Source organism: Benincasa hispida, chromosome 6 (genome assembly GCF_009727055.1).
Source record: "Benincasa hispida cultivar B227 chromosome 6, ASM972705v1, whole genome shotgun sequence".
NCBI classification, from domain to species: domain Eukaryota; kingdom Viridiplantae; phylum Streptophyta; class Magnoliopsida; order Cucurbitales; family Cucurbitaceae; genus Benincasa; species Benincasa hispida.
This window is the reverse complement of record NC_052354.1, coordinates 7,989,765-8,005,242: the sequence shown is the minus strand read 5'-3', so window position 1 is coordinate 8,005,242 and position 15,478 is coordinate 7,989,765. Positions and strand designations below refer to the sequence as shown.

The 15,478-nt window shown below is 30.6% G+C and overlaps 2 protein-coding genes and 1 pseudogene across 2 annotated transcripts; 1 reads left to right on the top strand and 2 right to left on the bottom strand.

The window, feature by feature from the left end:
* Positions 1-712: 712 nt before the first annotated feature.
* On the bottom strand, positions 713-3,119 carry LOC120079083 (annotated as a pseudogene).
* Positions 3,120-9,380: 6,261 nt separating this feature from the next.
* LOC120079372 (ethylene-responsive transcription factor ERN1-like) lies at positions 9,381-12,483 on the top strand. Its single transcript, XM_039033533.1, has one exon. The coding sequence runs from the start codon at positions 9,856-9,858 to the stop codon at positions 11,116-11,118; it is 1,263 nt and encodes a 420-aa protein (XP_038889461.1). The 5' UTR covers positions 9,381-9,855; the 3' UTR covers positions 11,119-12,483.
* Positions 12,484-12,650: 167 nt separating this feature from the next.
* On the bottom strand, positions 12,651-14,783 carry LOC120079374 (transmembrane protein 230). The gene is made up of 3 exons (XM_039033534.1): positions 14,615-14,783; positions 13,757-14,078; positions 12,651-12,997 (listed from the first exon to the last, which is right to left on the bottom strand). Exons 2-3 carry the CDS (start codon positions 14,025-14,027, stop codon positions 12,918-12,920), a joined length of 351 nt encoding a protein of 116 aa, XP_038889462.1. The 5' UTR covers positions 14,028-14,078; positions 14,615-14,783; the 3' UTR covers positions 12,651-12,917.
* Positions 14,784-15,478: the final 695 nt, after the last annotated feature.

The window sequence follows — 15,478 nt, the reverse complement described above, 5'->3', positions numbered from 1 at the left end:
AAGCAAAATTTTTCTTGTGCAGTCCGATCGCGATAGAGATTATTGAAAATATGATGTGTATTTTTAGGTTTTAGTGTGCTTCTCTTCTTGTTTATTCCAATAATCGAGTTGCGGTACTTGGACTCAAATAATTTATGTTGGGCTATTTGGGGAGAGATTTTTAGCGCTAGTTTGGAGTGTTTTTACAATCTTCATCTTAGTAGAACCTGTAGTTGCAGAAGAACCAACCAGTATAATTTTCGAAGACGTCCTTTTTTCCCTTCTTTTAATTATTTTGGTAATTTTGTGATCGTTATTTTTGTCTAATTTGTGGAAATGGAAATTTTAGATATAATTTTGTTTCCCCATTTTATTTATATCTAATTATAAATTCCTAACAAGGACAGCTTGGAAAGAAAAGGAATGAAGTCGACAGTAGAGAAAGAACAGAAAAAATCATTTAAAACGGCGTTGAAAGACGTAAAAGAAAGTCAAAGCTTTCCTTTGTTCTTTTCCCCTCTTTTTGCCCTCTCACTAGTGATTACTCCCGATCCGAAGCACTACTTTTCCATTTATAGAGAAATCCAATCGTCAAAACTAATAAAAAGACCATCATGGATCAAGATCCAAACAGATCAATCTTGTTGAGAGGTACTGCCCAATGTGAAAAATGCCTTTTATAACTTAAAATAACACTTATCTTTCCTTAGAACATGAAATAGATTAATAGAGACTAATTTAGAGTAGTAAGGAAGAGAGAAGCAAAGACATACATTTGATGTTTTGGAAGAACAAGACCAATTTCAACACCACCATCCCAATCTCTAGTATCACTCAATGAAACAACCTTCTTTTTCAATGAAACCCACTCAATTTTTATAGGCTTTCCCCACCGAAAATCACTTTCATAAAGCTTAAACTTTGGTGAACCAGCCATAGAACAAATTTCCACTCTTCAAAAAACACTTGACTCCTCATTTTGTTGCTCCAAATCAGAAGATTTATGCACCTTTATTGAACAATTTTTCTTTAACTCCAATATCATATCACTAATTTTCTTGGCAATCTTTACAAACCCTTCTTCAAATTCTTCCCTAAGTTCTCTTGCTTCCACCAAAATGCCTCGAATTGCCACACAATTCCCAAAATAGTTGCTTGAAATTGGAGGATCATGTTCCAATAGCCCACGTGCATCAACAGCCAATGTCAAAAACACTTGATCTTTACATTCCCCTCCTTTTGCTTTGATTAAACATACCAATACATAAGCATAGACCACCACGAATGTTGAATTATGTGATACTGAGAATAATACCTGTTTATGAAATCAGCAAACAAAGAACAAATAAAACGTAAACAATAGAGAGAAATCAACACAAAAAATTTTACGTGGTTAATTCATTCACTAATAATATACTGTTAGCTACATCAATAAACAAAAGAAAAGTGCAGTTTTATTATGGAATAGTTGCAAATATTGAAGTCATACTCAAAGTATTAGTATTAGTATTAGTTGCAAAGTATTATGGGAAGAGTGCGGTTTTATTATGGGACAGTAATGTTCAAGAATTTGCAGGTATACCATAATTTAGATCCAACTCTCGAAGTCTATCAACAATAGAGCCTATCATTGATAGATTTGCCACATTTGCGATTCTTTAAAATTGTTGCTATTTGTTTAATTATTAGCCATAAAGGTGCTACATATTGCAATTATTCTTTTATTTATTAGAAAATATCTTCGTAAAAATGCATATAGGGTTAGAGGGTTTATATATATATATATATAGCTTTTCTCTCCAAATCTTAAAGCAAAAATCATAAATAACATAAATATAAATGCATTCTAACAATACCCTTTTCTTGAGTTGTTGTATTTGTGTTGGAGTTAATTGGAAAGTGGCATGAACCCAATTGGATGGAGGAGGAATAACATTTGATGAATTGAATTTTAAGCTTCTAGTTTTGGGAGCATAATCAAATGGGTTTTTCATGATACTTGGGCCAAGTTTTTCAAAGGAAGGGGTGAGTTCATGAGGCAAATTAGGAGAATTGTGTTTGCAAATGTGAGCCCATGATCTCAAGAACAAGCCAATACTTTTACCATCAAAAAGCACATGATGGAATGCAAAGCCAATGGAAAACCCTTTGTTATTTGGGAAATTAGTGACTTGAATAGCCATAATTGGAACAATTGAAGAAAAGAGGGTGGTGGTTCAATGATGGGAATGAAGGGTTGAGTGTCTTGAATTTGAGTACGTGCATGGTTGCATGAAACGTGATCATCGAAGTTCGAATGAGCTTCAGCGACGACAAAGAAAACAACGTTATTTGACTTGTAAAGAATGTAAGGTAGAGGAAAATGCTCGTGCCATATAAGATTGCCCGCGATCGGAAGGAAGTGATTGAGAGCGAGAGAAAGGGAATGTTTGAGATTTGGGATTAAAATTGTGTTGAAGAATGAAGAATTTGAATTAGTGTTAGTTATGGAATAAAAGAACAGATGTGTTATTGGAGGGAAGTCAAAAGCAGAGAGAGAGGAAGACAAAATTTTGATTGTACTGAAGATGATGGAGCAATCTTCACTAGATTATTATTCTCTAATTTCTCCATGGCCAAATTCAATAGAGAAAAAAAGCTTATGAAATTTGAGGAGAATCGGTGATTAAATATATATAGTCTTATTTGTTACCTATACTTTATAATAAAATTGTATATAACTAATTAGTGATTAAGTTTTCATATAGTTGAATACCATGCAAAATTAAGATTTATTATGTTGAAAGTTATCTTGAAGATTGTGTTTTGCCACTACAATATTGGTTCTCAGTTTTATTTGTTGATTTATACTGAAAATTATAAAAGTATGTCATATAAAATTACTTCTGATATTATTAATAACTTATCATTGAAAGTTTTTTTAATCACTCGTTTTTTTCATATTTTACAATGATTTTGAAAATATATTATTTTAATCATTTTAAAATTACTTTCAAACCTGCACTAAGAATATGTGTATTAATATTCCAATCCAATGACGTATTTATGAAAAGATGAATTTAACAAAGAATCTCTGACCTAACTAGACTATTTTTAAATTTAAAAGAAAGAAAAAAAGAGGGGAAAAAAAACTCGACCATATAGGTTTATTAATATCTATTTTAAATATGTTAAAAGTGATGGTAGGAAAAATTGTATTTTTTTTCTTTGTTGGTAAAAATGATTCTATAGAGTTTAAATAAATTTATTTTTGTGTCATGTTAATTAATTGGCAAAATTTAGTTAAGAGTATTTTTTTTTAAATTTCGTTGTTGGTTAATTTATTGTTTTTATAATTATATTTTCTTGATTTCGTTTTTACATCAAAAGGTTTTCAAATATTATATTTCACTCCCTTCAATATAAATATAATGATTTACTAGTTATATATCTCATCATATTTATTCTAAATTTTAATTTTTTGTTCTAATTTGTTTTACTTGTTCGTATCTAAACTAAAATTAGATCTTATTTGACACAAATTTTTCAAATTTTTTTTTATAACAACTGTTCCTACGTATTTTGATTACATATCCCATCAAGCTTTCTCATGGATTTTACATAGGCTTAGACCCAATTGTTTTATTGGGCTCAAATTGGACTTGGACTTAAACTTCAATTTGGTACAAAATCTCACTATGGGCTTGAATTGGTTTGGGCCTGTGAGACTTTAATTACTCGACCTAATCCAACTTATAATTTTCCCAATAGGCTCGGACTTTCGGTGGTGATGTGGCAACTTGTGATTCGCCGAAATTTCTCATTCAACACTTACTTTTTGTGTTTCATAGAATTTTTTATGAGATATAATAGAAATCTCGATTCAATTCTCATATTGATATCGAATCCATGAAAACATAGAAATATCGATAAAAATGTCGACATATCAATAAAAATTTAGTATATTATATATATAAATATATTTTATATTTAAATATTCAATACTACTAAATAATTATTGGTAAGCTGTTAGATGCATAAATAATTGCTCTTTGTAGACTTGTATAATTAAAATGAGCTATCTAATTATAATAATTCTTTCTTCTTTGAATGGGTTTGAGTTCCTTTTTTTTTTTCCTTTCTTTAATACAATAACCAAAGCAAGAAGAAATTAATTTAAAGTCTATATCTAGAAAGTCTCTCTTTAGAAGCCACCAAAGAAAAAATTTATCCCAGATCCTCTACAATTCTTTTATTTAGAGTTGAATTTACTATATATATATATATAACTCTTCAAGTATTTGAAAAATTTGGAGAAAACAAGTCTCCTCCTATGTTTAGATCAACTCTTTTTCATTTCATTTCATTACTAAACACATTCATATATAAAAGACACTTTGTCTCTAAAATCATGTTATTTAAATTAAATAATTAAAAAAAATATTTAAATGTTATTTGGATTGTATCTATCTTTATGCAGTCCAACCAACTATTTTAATAAAATACTGTCTTGTGATAATATTTATAAAAAAAATGTGCATGTGTAAAGGAAAGGAAAACATGGGTTAGGTACAACTACTCGTTGCTCATAATTAAACTTAGGGAAAAAAAGTACATTTTTGGTAAATAACTTTTGGGTCTAATTTCTATTTAGCCCTTATATTTTAAAATGTTACATTTAGTTTTAAGTTTTGAGTTCTATATCAATTTAGTCCCTAGGTTTCAAAATATTACAATTTCACCCCTAAGGTTTGAATTGTGCTTCAATTTAGTCCTAAATTTCAATTTACACTTTTGAATTTCGATTTTTCACTTAACACTTAACTTCAGCCTTTGTCGTTAATGTTTATGAAGTGAAATTTAAAAATTAATTTTAACAATGATGAAAAATAGTGAAACTTAATTGATTGTTTTTCTTTTATTTTTTTAAATTAATTAATAGACGTTAAAACACTGAAGACTGAAAGTGAATACTCAACGAAAAAAGCAAGGTTAAAAGTAAAAAAACTTAAAATATGGGGATCAAATTGAAACAAAACTCCAATCTCAAGAATAAAATTATTACATTTTAAAATATAAGAACTAAATTGAAATCAAATTCAAAACTTTATAACTAAATGTATAATACTATATTTTGAAACCTATGAACCAAATAGAAATTAAACCCTAAAACTTAGAAATTAATAAGGTAATTTTCCCTTAAAACTGCAAACTTAAAAGGATTAGAAGAAAAAATTGTTGGAAAAGAACCTCCTACTAGAAATAAGCAGAAAAATTATGGAGAAATTAAAAGAAAACAATGAAACTAGAAATAAAAGAATTGGCGTGGGAAAACTCCAAATCAAAGAAAAATCACGAACTAGAAAAAATCCAATATGTGAAAAATTATTACAATAACGCAGATTATAATTCTCTCTGTCAATCCCAATTACAAGACCACTCTCTCAAAACTTTTATATTACTCAAACCTTATTCACACTTTAAAACTAGAGAATATATAAAAGGTATTTACTAGATCTAGCACACTAGTACACTCAAGCTTAGAGTGTTTCTAATTGAAACAATTAAAAATCAAAGCTATAAATTCATTTTGCAGCGCTTAAAGCCCTCGACTTTCTCGAATTTTTTCGATGTGAGACAAATGCACTTCTAATATTCGGCCGAAACCCAATAAAATAGTCTAAATAATCTATATATCTAAGTTGGAGGTTGATTTAGTCAAATAATTATAAATAGGCTTGTGTTGATTGATTCAAACTCATAAAATTAAACAAAATAAAAGGTAAAGCCAAATCTCTCTTACATTGTGGATTTTGGTTAATTTCAAGGTAAAAATTGAGGGTGTGATCGACATAACTTAAGAAAACGGAGACAAATATTTTTATTTTGAAACAATGTAATCTAACTTTGTTTTTTCTTTTGTCAATTTAATGAAACATCTCTTCACTTCACTTCCCCTAGATTTCCTATAAGCCATCAAATCTCTCTCCCATTTCATTGTTTTCATGTCCTTTCTTTTTAATTCTTACTTTGTTGCTTTTAAACTATTTTTTGTGAACAATGTGTTTTAATGAAATGGTTCTTCTAATTTTTCCTAGACCATGAGTTTATCAATAAACCATTACTACAATTCTCGTTAAATCGATGTTGTAAATGTATATCTCGTGGCATTTTATTGTATTAATCTGAGGTTGTTTTGATTTAGGGTTAAACTATCGATGTTGATATTGATATCGACATTCAATTTTACAGATATGTCGATAAAGTATTGATGGTGAAAAATAGTCACGAAATTTATAAAAATTTATTTAGATTAATAATTTAGTTGTCTTTACTTCAAAATTAAGTTATTTAACTAAATAAATAATATTTTTTATGTTTTCTAAATATTTTTATAAAAGATTTTGGAGATATTCGTAGATATTTAATATCTATGTCAAACCTTTTTATTCATGGATACACAGGTAGATATATCAGACAAATCCACGGATATTTTCATCTTTGGTTTTGACCAACCGAATATCAAGTTGCATGTTTCTCAATCAAGAGGTTACATGTTTGAATCTCTCACTCCCATTTGTTGGAAAAAAAATATTAATTTATATCAATTTATAACCATAGGAATTGTATCAATTTAAACTCTAGATTAATAATTGTATCAATTTGAACCATGATCTTTTGTAATTGTCACCTTTCATTACGTTTTATTTGGAAAAATCTCATATAAAACTTATAATTGTATAAATTAAACTCTTAAACTTTCATAAATAAATCTAATTTTCTTTTAAAATTGTCCATGCATATACTTTAATCATCTATTATGTAAAATCGATATTTCAAGAAGTCTACACACGTTTGAGAATTAATGCATATATGGTTTTCAAATATAATCATAATGGTTTAAAGCGTATGAAAATTTAAAACTTTAATTGACTCAAAATATAAGTTTCATACTATATTAGCGTTGAACGAAATCGAAAAATTTGTATAATTAAATAGATACATGCATTTAAGAAAGTTCAAAGTTTGAATTGATACAATAATTAGTTTAAGTAACCCTAAAAATTTTAGAAGTTTGAATTAATATTTGCCAAAAAAAAAATTATGGTTGTTTTGGTGTATTTTTCTTCTAAGAACTGTTTTTATAGACTAACCTATTGAGATTTTTTCTATTTTTGTGCGAGCATATAACTTTTCCTCTTAGATTTTTCTTATTTTCCTCTTTAAATTGACAATATAAAATTTAAAATCAATTTGTATATAAAAAATATTCAATGATAATATATGAAAAGTGAACTTGACAAAACGCCAAAATGTGGTTTTTGTTTCCACTCTTTAACTGTTTAAATATAATCTAATCAATCAAAGCAAGGTTTAATTTATTTAATACCAAAAAAAACTATTTGTAAACAAGATTTTGTATTTTTTTATTTTTTTTATTTTTTCTTTCTTTTTTCTTTGTGGGTTTATTATTAGGTTGTTGTCTTACTTGATTGTCTTGATTTTTAAAATCGAGGGTAATAAACGAAAAACAGTACCAAAGATTTTGACTTTTTGTTCGTGTTTGTTGCTCAAAATTAAAATAGCATTATTGTTTTTTAAAAAAATAGAAATAAAAAATTGTCAACATCTTGATCTTTTTAGGGTGACGTAGCCTAATTTAATTAAATAAGATAAAATCCAATGATTGAATAACTATAAAGTTTGAAATTAAATTTATGGTGTCACCATTTGTGGGCTGAAATTGGACAAGCTTTTATAAATACTAATATTTTGGTATATGATATGATATTTATACATTGGATAAATCGCTTTCGTTTGACGTTCATGCCCAAAACACAAATTATTAGAGAGCCATATGGTCTTTTTTAAAATTTTAAAATTTATATGGTTAATCATCCAAAGTAAAGGTTTTGGATGTCACTTCCATCTTGATAATGACACGTAAATTATATTCTTATATAAATATAAAAAATTTAAATATTACTTTAATCTCTATATTTTGAGTTTTTATTTATTTTAATCCTTATACTTTTAAATTTGATTTATTTTGGTTCCTATAGTATCAAAATGTTCATTTTAGTCCCATTTTGATCCCAATAGTATTAAAATGTTCATTTTGGTCCTTATACTTTGCAAAAGTGACCATCTTAGTCTCTTTATTTTCATTTTCATTTCATTTTTTAGAAATTAAAATGGACATTTTTTTAAAGTTGAAATACCAAAATGAACCGAAGTTGAAAGTACAATAACCAAAATGAACATTTTGAAAGTACAATAACCAAAATAAACCAAAGTTGAAAGTATAGGAACCGAAATAAAATTTTCAAAGTATTGGGACCAAAATGAACTAAGACCCAAAGTATAGGGACCAAAGTATTATTTAAACCAAGGTAAAATAAGAGTTTTTTTTTTTTTTTTTTTGTATTCGTTAGTTTATGGTAGCTTGTACACATCTCAACTAATGTTATAAGACAAATTATCTGATTTTACAACATTTGGATATCGAAGAAATTCATAGAATATTAAATCTTAGATAGATGGCCACTATAGATTGAACTCATTCACTCTAAAACATTTATTGAACTCATTATCTTTGATTGACTAATAGGCCAACTCATGATGATTCATTTTCATTTATTTTAGTCCTACAACAATGTTGTGTTAATTCATATTATATGAAATTAAATGATATCATAATACACATCTTAGGTGTGATTTTATCCATGAGGCACAAAATTTAAAGGTTGAAGAAGTCAAGAGTTTGAATCTTCTACTCTTTATGTAGTTGATCTAAATAAAAGTATGAACTTAGAACGCTAGCCACCTAAAATTAGAATTTTAACACCCACACATGTCCATGGAATCTAAATATAAGATTTTAGTCAATTGTAAATTTCACATGGTATAAACGAAAATGAATCAAATGTTATAAGCTTTTCTTTTTGTATAACAAATGTGGAATTTAGAATTTGAACATTCGACCTGAATGAAATAAGTACATGGTAATTATTGTTTAGTCATTCTAATGGTAGCATCAATTTGTAGGATAAATAAGAATTTCTACTCGTGAAATGTTTTACCATTTATGTCTTTACAATTAAATAGGTTTTACATAGTTTCCATAGTATACGTCGCTAATAACCTACTTTTGTTTATCAACGACACTCACACTATTGATAATATTTAATTAAGTATAAATATTTAGTGAAACCAATTTAAAATTATATTGATCACATTGGTATAAACGAAAAAGAAAATCTAATTTAATCTCATCTTACATCTTTAACTATAACTAGCCAATGCAAAATAGTAAAAGGTGCTAGAGTCTCCAACTCTATCAAGACAAAATTAGAACAAAGTATTTTATTTATTCATTATTACATAGGTTACCCAACTAGTTTAGCTCATAATAATAATACAATACAAGCACAAAGTATAGAGTTACTAATTATAATCTCTTTCTTTGAAATGATAATTTCAAAGTTATGCCTTCTAGATGCTAAAAAGATCTTTCTTCTCTCCAAGTACAAATAAAGAAATAGTACTTAAAATTAATGATTAAAATTGGTTTAATTTGGAGTGAAGTAAGAAATTAATTAAGCTTATAAAGAAACAATCCTTTTTGAATGAGTCATATAATTCACTTGGTTTGAACTTAATTTGCACTTTGGATTCCACTGCCATGTGGCTTTTCAAGATGAAGCCAATTTTAAAAACAACAAAAATGTAAGACCAAAAGTTAATGTAAGACCATTTCAATTCCCTACTCACACCATAATACTTCTCTTCTTTCCCTTCCCTTATAAATATGCACTTAAACCAACTCAAGCTGAAGTCAAGCAATCCAAACTTTTTGAAGTGAAGGACAATTAACCAACACAAAAATCAAACCAAATGGCAAGAAAGAGAAAGGTTGTTGAAGTAGTGGAAGACAAGAGCTCAAGTGAAGGAGGAGCTATGGCTTGGGATGAGATGGTGAAGGAAGCGGCAGCAACAGCAGCAGCACTAGGCGGAGGTGCTCGGAGGGCCCGAAAGCGATTTGTTGGCGTTCGTCAACGACCATCGGGCCGATGGGTGGCGGAGATCAAGGACACTATACAAAAGATTAGAGTCTGGTTAGGGACATTTGACACAGCAGAGGAAGCAGCTAGAGCTTACGATGAGGCAGCTTGTTTACTCCGTGGTTCGAACACGAGAACAAACTTCTGGCCTTGCTCCCCTTTATCATCTTCATCACCTGCCCTTCCTTCAAAGATAACCAATTTGCTTATCCAAAGGCTTAATGCAAGAAACAACTCCTCCATCAATAATCTTCCAAACAATCAGCAAGAACAAAAACATCAGCCAATTCAAGAGAGGATGCTACACTCAAATGAACATCAAAACAGAGAAGAGTTAGCAACAATAACACCAACAACAACAACATGTTTCACAGACAGAGTTCTAAGTGATTTGCTCAATGACCAAGAAGTTTTCACCACTAATCCCAATATTGAAGAAATCAGTAGAAGTTTTGAGTCATGTTTGACAGAGAAAGATGAATCTGATAGTGGGGAAATGGAGAGCAGCAAGTGGATGGGAATGACTCAGATGAAATACTCAAATGGGGGAGATGAAATAAATGAAATAGTCCAAGAAGACGAAGAAGAATCAAATGTTTTGGATTTTCATTTCCTGGATGACATTGGGCCACCATGTTACTACTCTCCATTTGAGATAGCAGAGGAGATTGGTGAGGCAATGGAAGGAGGAGAAGGGAGTGAAGATGAGCAATCCTCAATGCTAAGAGAAGCTATGAAAAGGATGAAATATGAGAGGAAGATTTCAGCTTCTCTGTATGCATTTAATGGGATACCAGAGTGCTTAAAATTGAAGCTTGGGAAAGGAAGTGAAAATGGGAGAGGAAGAACAAACTCTGAGCTGATAACAAGCTTGAGAAAAGCATGTGACAGAAGAAGATCAGATGAGGAGAAGGTTGAAGAAGAAGAAGAAGAAGAAGAAGACGAAGAAGAAGAATTAGAAGAAGAGTATGTGAAGACGATGGATGAAGATAAAGAAGAAAGTTGTTCACCAGAAATTGAGTCTTTTTCAAGCAGTGAAGTTGACTTGTCCATTTGGAGTTCATTAGATCTTCCACCCATTTGCTTTGTTAACTGAGTTCTTTGCCTTCACCATCATCAACAAGAAACCCTGAAAGAAAAATTGGGTTTTGGGACCATTTCTTTCCCCCTTTTTCTTTTTGTCCAGATAAAAAGCTGAGGTCTAAAATATATATACTCATAATTTGACAATTAACCATATAGATCTATCTACAGATTGATGGAGAAGAACAATTGGGATGTATTGTTAAATTCATATTTTATCCACCAGAAAGTTATTTTCATCTTAATTTTCAGTCTTTTTCTGTGTTACATTGATAATAAGCATCATCTCAAAACATTGAATAAACAAAACTTGAAAAACATATAAAGGGGGGATCTTTGTTCTGAGTTTTTTTTTTTTTTCCAATATGTAATTTATTTTCCCTACTTAAAAACCTTTGATAAAATAAAAGCAAGGAATTGACTTAATAAGACACAAGAAAGCAACTCGAAGCCTATGTTCACACACTTACATTGAAATATTAAATTAACATCCCCTTCTTCTGTAAGCAAAGAATGTTCACATACCAAAGATAGACTATACTATCTTCTAACATAATTGAATCAAATTGGTGCAAAAAGATGTTAATACGCAGATAAGGATTCTAAAATGAAATAAAATAAATCCTTGGTTTGGCTCCTTGTGTAATCAAAGAATTATTGTTCTTTGCTTTGGCCTTCCCATCAGCGTTAATACAAGTATGAGAGATTATAGGGATATCCCCCTTCAAGCCATTTGAAGACAAGGTGAACAAAACTTTTAATTTGTCCATTGCTAAAACAAGAATATGCTATAGAACAATACAATTCTTCAATCCACAACTGGCTTTTTTGCTTGTGCTCAAATAGGAACACAATAATATGACCAATAGCCAATGTTCTTTAAAGCTAAAGGCACGGAAAAGCACAAGTCTTCTAGGACTTAAGCGCAAGGCGCAATGTGGGGCACACTATATATATATAAGTACTACATTAAGAAGAGAAAGTATAGTTGAAGTAGAAAAATGGAGGGGGAGGGGGGAATTGCATTTAAACTTAGTAAATTTTATTTTTTTAGTTAATAAAGAGGGAAAGCCCTTAATTATTACTATTTTTTAAAAGTAATAAAAAGCCCCAAGGCCCAACGCTTCGACCCTTGGGGCTTCACAAAAAGCATGTGCTTGAAGGACAGCATTATTTTGTGAGTCTCACATTTTCAAGGCGAGACGCCAAACCTACACCTGAGGGCTTTTTAAAACCTTAATAGAATAACTAGAAAATTGACGGTACAGACTAAAATGCTACTAAACTCAAACTTCAGGAGTTAATATCGAGTTTGAAAAGTCAAGGACTGAGATGCAACCAAATTCAAATTTCATGAATCAAAAATTTAAATCTGTCCAAAAAAAAAATCTTTCTAAAAAATCTTTCTATCACTCAAGAAAAAGGTTAAAGCTTCCTTTCGCATAGCCAGTCAAGCTTTTGAGATCCACAAAAGCATCAGCAGCTGCAACTAAAGATTAGTCTAGTCTCTAGTTACGAAACAATGTTTTCTTCTACACAATGTACTACAGAGAAACTTCAAATTCTACATAAAGTTTTTGCATCGACATGAGAGTTTTGCATTTAGCTACAAGACTTGTCAAGTTAATGAATTAAAAAACTACATCATGTTCATTTTTCTAACTCTACACAACCTATGAATGAGAAACAAAGGACCAATACGTTACAATCTCAGAGAGACGTAATTCTGTACAAACCATTTTTCTGACTTTATATGACAGTTTTACATTGAAAGAGAGATGGGACAAGATGCACCATTGAGATAGGAACGCCTTAGTAATCGGGAATGGATGCAAAGCGATATCCATTGGCTCCTCTCCATGCATAATATGCAATCCTAGTCTCATAAAAGCCTGCATCAACAAAGCAAAAGTTGCTCTGATTATCAAACTTCTTGGACGGCACTTCTACTGATTATTGAATGATAACAAAACTTTGATTTACACTCCTTTTTAGATTTCTAGATACATTTGGCATTATGTAAAGAAAAAGAAGAAAAAAAAAATAAGGATCACAATTGTAGGAACTAGAATGTCCAAGACCTAGACAGGATGGGAGAAGCAAGTACCACAGTTCATGAGATGTATGAACCAAAATAAAATTAACAGTGGTCCCTATGTTAGAAATTTTCTTGACACAGACTTTCATTGTGGAAATATAATATACTTTCAACTATCAAGCTTCCTACTAAAGGACTGATCATCTATCAAGCTTCCCACTAAAGGACTAATCATAATTTTTAGTAAAATCTCCTCCAACCATCGACTTTGCCAATTGGAGTGTATGCATAATTCCTTTGGCCCGAATTTCCCTCTTTCTATATTCTATCATTATTAAACGTGACCATGAAGCCAGTGGAATACATCTTCTTCTTTGACTGTTAAAACCAAATCATTACCATCATCAATACAGGTCAATAGAGATGCCTAATACACCAGGTCTTTATATGGGAATTTGAACCACCTCAAGCTCATGTTGGAACACCAAGGGCATATCGTATGTAATAATTTCAAAAACAAACAAAAGCGAAATGAATACATTTTGCCTACAATGAAAATAAATGACAAAGAAATGCATTTGAGAAATTACGAAACAGAAAATTTCATCAATACCTGGGAGGAATGTAAGAAACCCCAAAGCTAAAAGACCATAAGCTTGTGATTTCTCTCCTGCCATGTGACCGGTTAATACGAAATATGATAGAAAGAGAAGTAATATTCCAAGAACTAACAGGAAGATAGCAAGAGCGATGGATTTCCAGGGGATCTTGTCAAAAGCTTTTGGTGTATAGTAAAAGCGAGGATCATATGGACTTCCCTCTGAATCAAGATCGTTATCATCAGTGGCAAGGGAGCGGTAGCGAACATTCCGTCTAGATGCCATGACAACGAATATCAGGAATGCAGTCTTCAAATTTCAAGTAAATCAAGCCACCTTTGAAATCAATAATCAAATACATTAAAAAGACATCAAGAGGAAGATAAAAATTATATAATTTTCACATGATTGTCAATGTAATGACCCCAAATTTCAGCCTAAATTAGGGAGTATACTAAATTTTCATACTTAATTAAAACAGGAGTCATTAAAACCAACTAAACTTCAACTATTTACTCAACTCGTAGAGAGCCGAACGTTCGTGCGTCCATGGCTGTGGACGTGGGTCTCAGATCTGTTCGTGGTCTGGGCAAGAGGGAGGAAGAATGAGACAGAGAAGAGATCGAAGGAGAGAAATGGGGTAGGATTTTTCTTATTTTTTTCGACTAAACCTAACAAGAACTTCAATCCTAAATGATTCATTTCAATCCAATGAAAACAATTACTCGCTATATACGAATTCTTGTTTCCTTCAATCAGAGGTAGAATGAATATACATAATAATCTAACGGACTCCCATATAATCAGCGACGGAAGCCATTAAAAGCATGAATTGAATCCCAATAATCCAGATCAAAACTAGAAGAGTGTACCTGGAAGAGAAAATGAAAAAGGCACAAAAAAGCAGCGGCGGAAGAAGGCGATGAAGAATGAATAGTGAAATCTCAGAAATTCGGTCAAGTTGAAGAGTCTTGAAATCTCGCCGGAGACTGGAGGTCGAGGAAAAAGTCGTCGTTTCTATGATTCAACAGAGAAGGAAAGGTGGTGTTCAAAAGAAATCAAAATAAAAATAAAAATTGTCCGGGTTCAGGATCTTGGCGAGTTGGGCCAGGCCTTTTAGAATTATTGGGCCGGGCCGGCTAGTTTTTTTTCCTTTTTTCCTTTTCTGTGAGTGTACTAATCAAAAAATTTCAAAACATAAAACTTGGCTGTTCGTGAATTGGTTGGAACATTTTTTAGATTCAATTCAATTTTTCAAATTATGAATTTGATATAAATTTACCTGTTGAACTATTACATGTAGCTAAATGAGCTATTATAAGGAAAGCAAATAATATTCAAGAGATTTTCACACTACATCTTCAAAGGTTAACTAATTCACCAAAAGACACAGAGAGTTTCGAGCCCAAATTGATGTATAATATTAGTTTAATGGATATTGAAGAGAATGGAGTGAAAATGGCAATAGAAAAGTTGTATACTTTGAAAGATGACACGAAGAACAAAAAAAAACTATACAGAAATTGTGGATGAGCTCTCAAGTGTGCATTGGATTGGAATTTTTTATGTCAACCTCTATCAAATGTGCAAATCAAGTTTGCCATCTTTCAGAGGAGATATTTAAGACTCTTTGGAGCATTTCTACATTTTTAGTTTTGTGTCTTATTTTCTACAATTTTTATTTAGTTGCTTTTTAATGATTAATGAATTCTTGGACATTTAAACGTTCTTTTGGC

Coding starts and splice junctions, on each gene's coding strand:
- LOC120079372 (XM_039033533.1), top strand. CDS start 9,856: ATGGCAAGAAAGAGAAAGGTTGTTGAAGTAGTGGAAGACAAGAGCTCA.
- LOC120079374 (XM_039033534.1), bottom strand. CDS start 14,027: ATGGCATCTAGACGGAATGTTCGCTACCGCTCCCTTGCCACTGATGAT. Junction 12,998..13,756: donor GTTTCTTACATTCCTCCCAG/GTATTGATGAAA, acceptor TTGTTGATGCAG/GCTTTTATGAGACTAGGATT.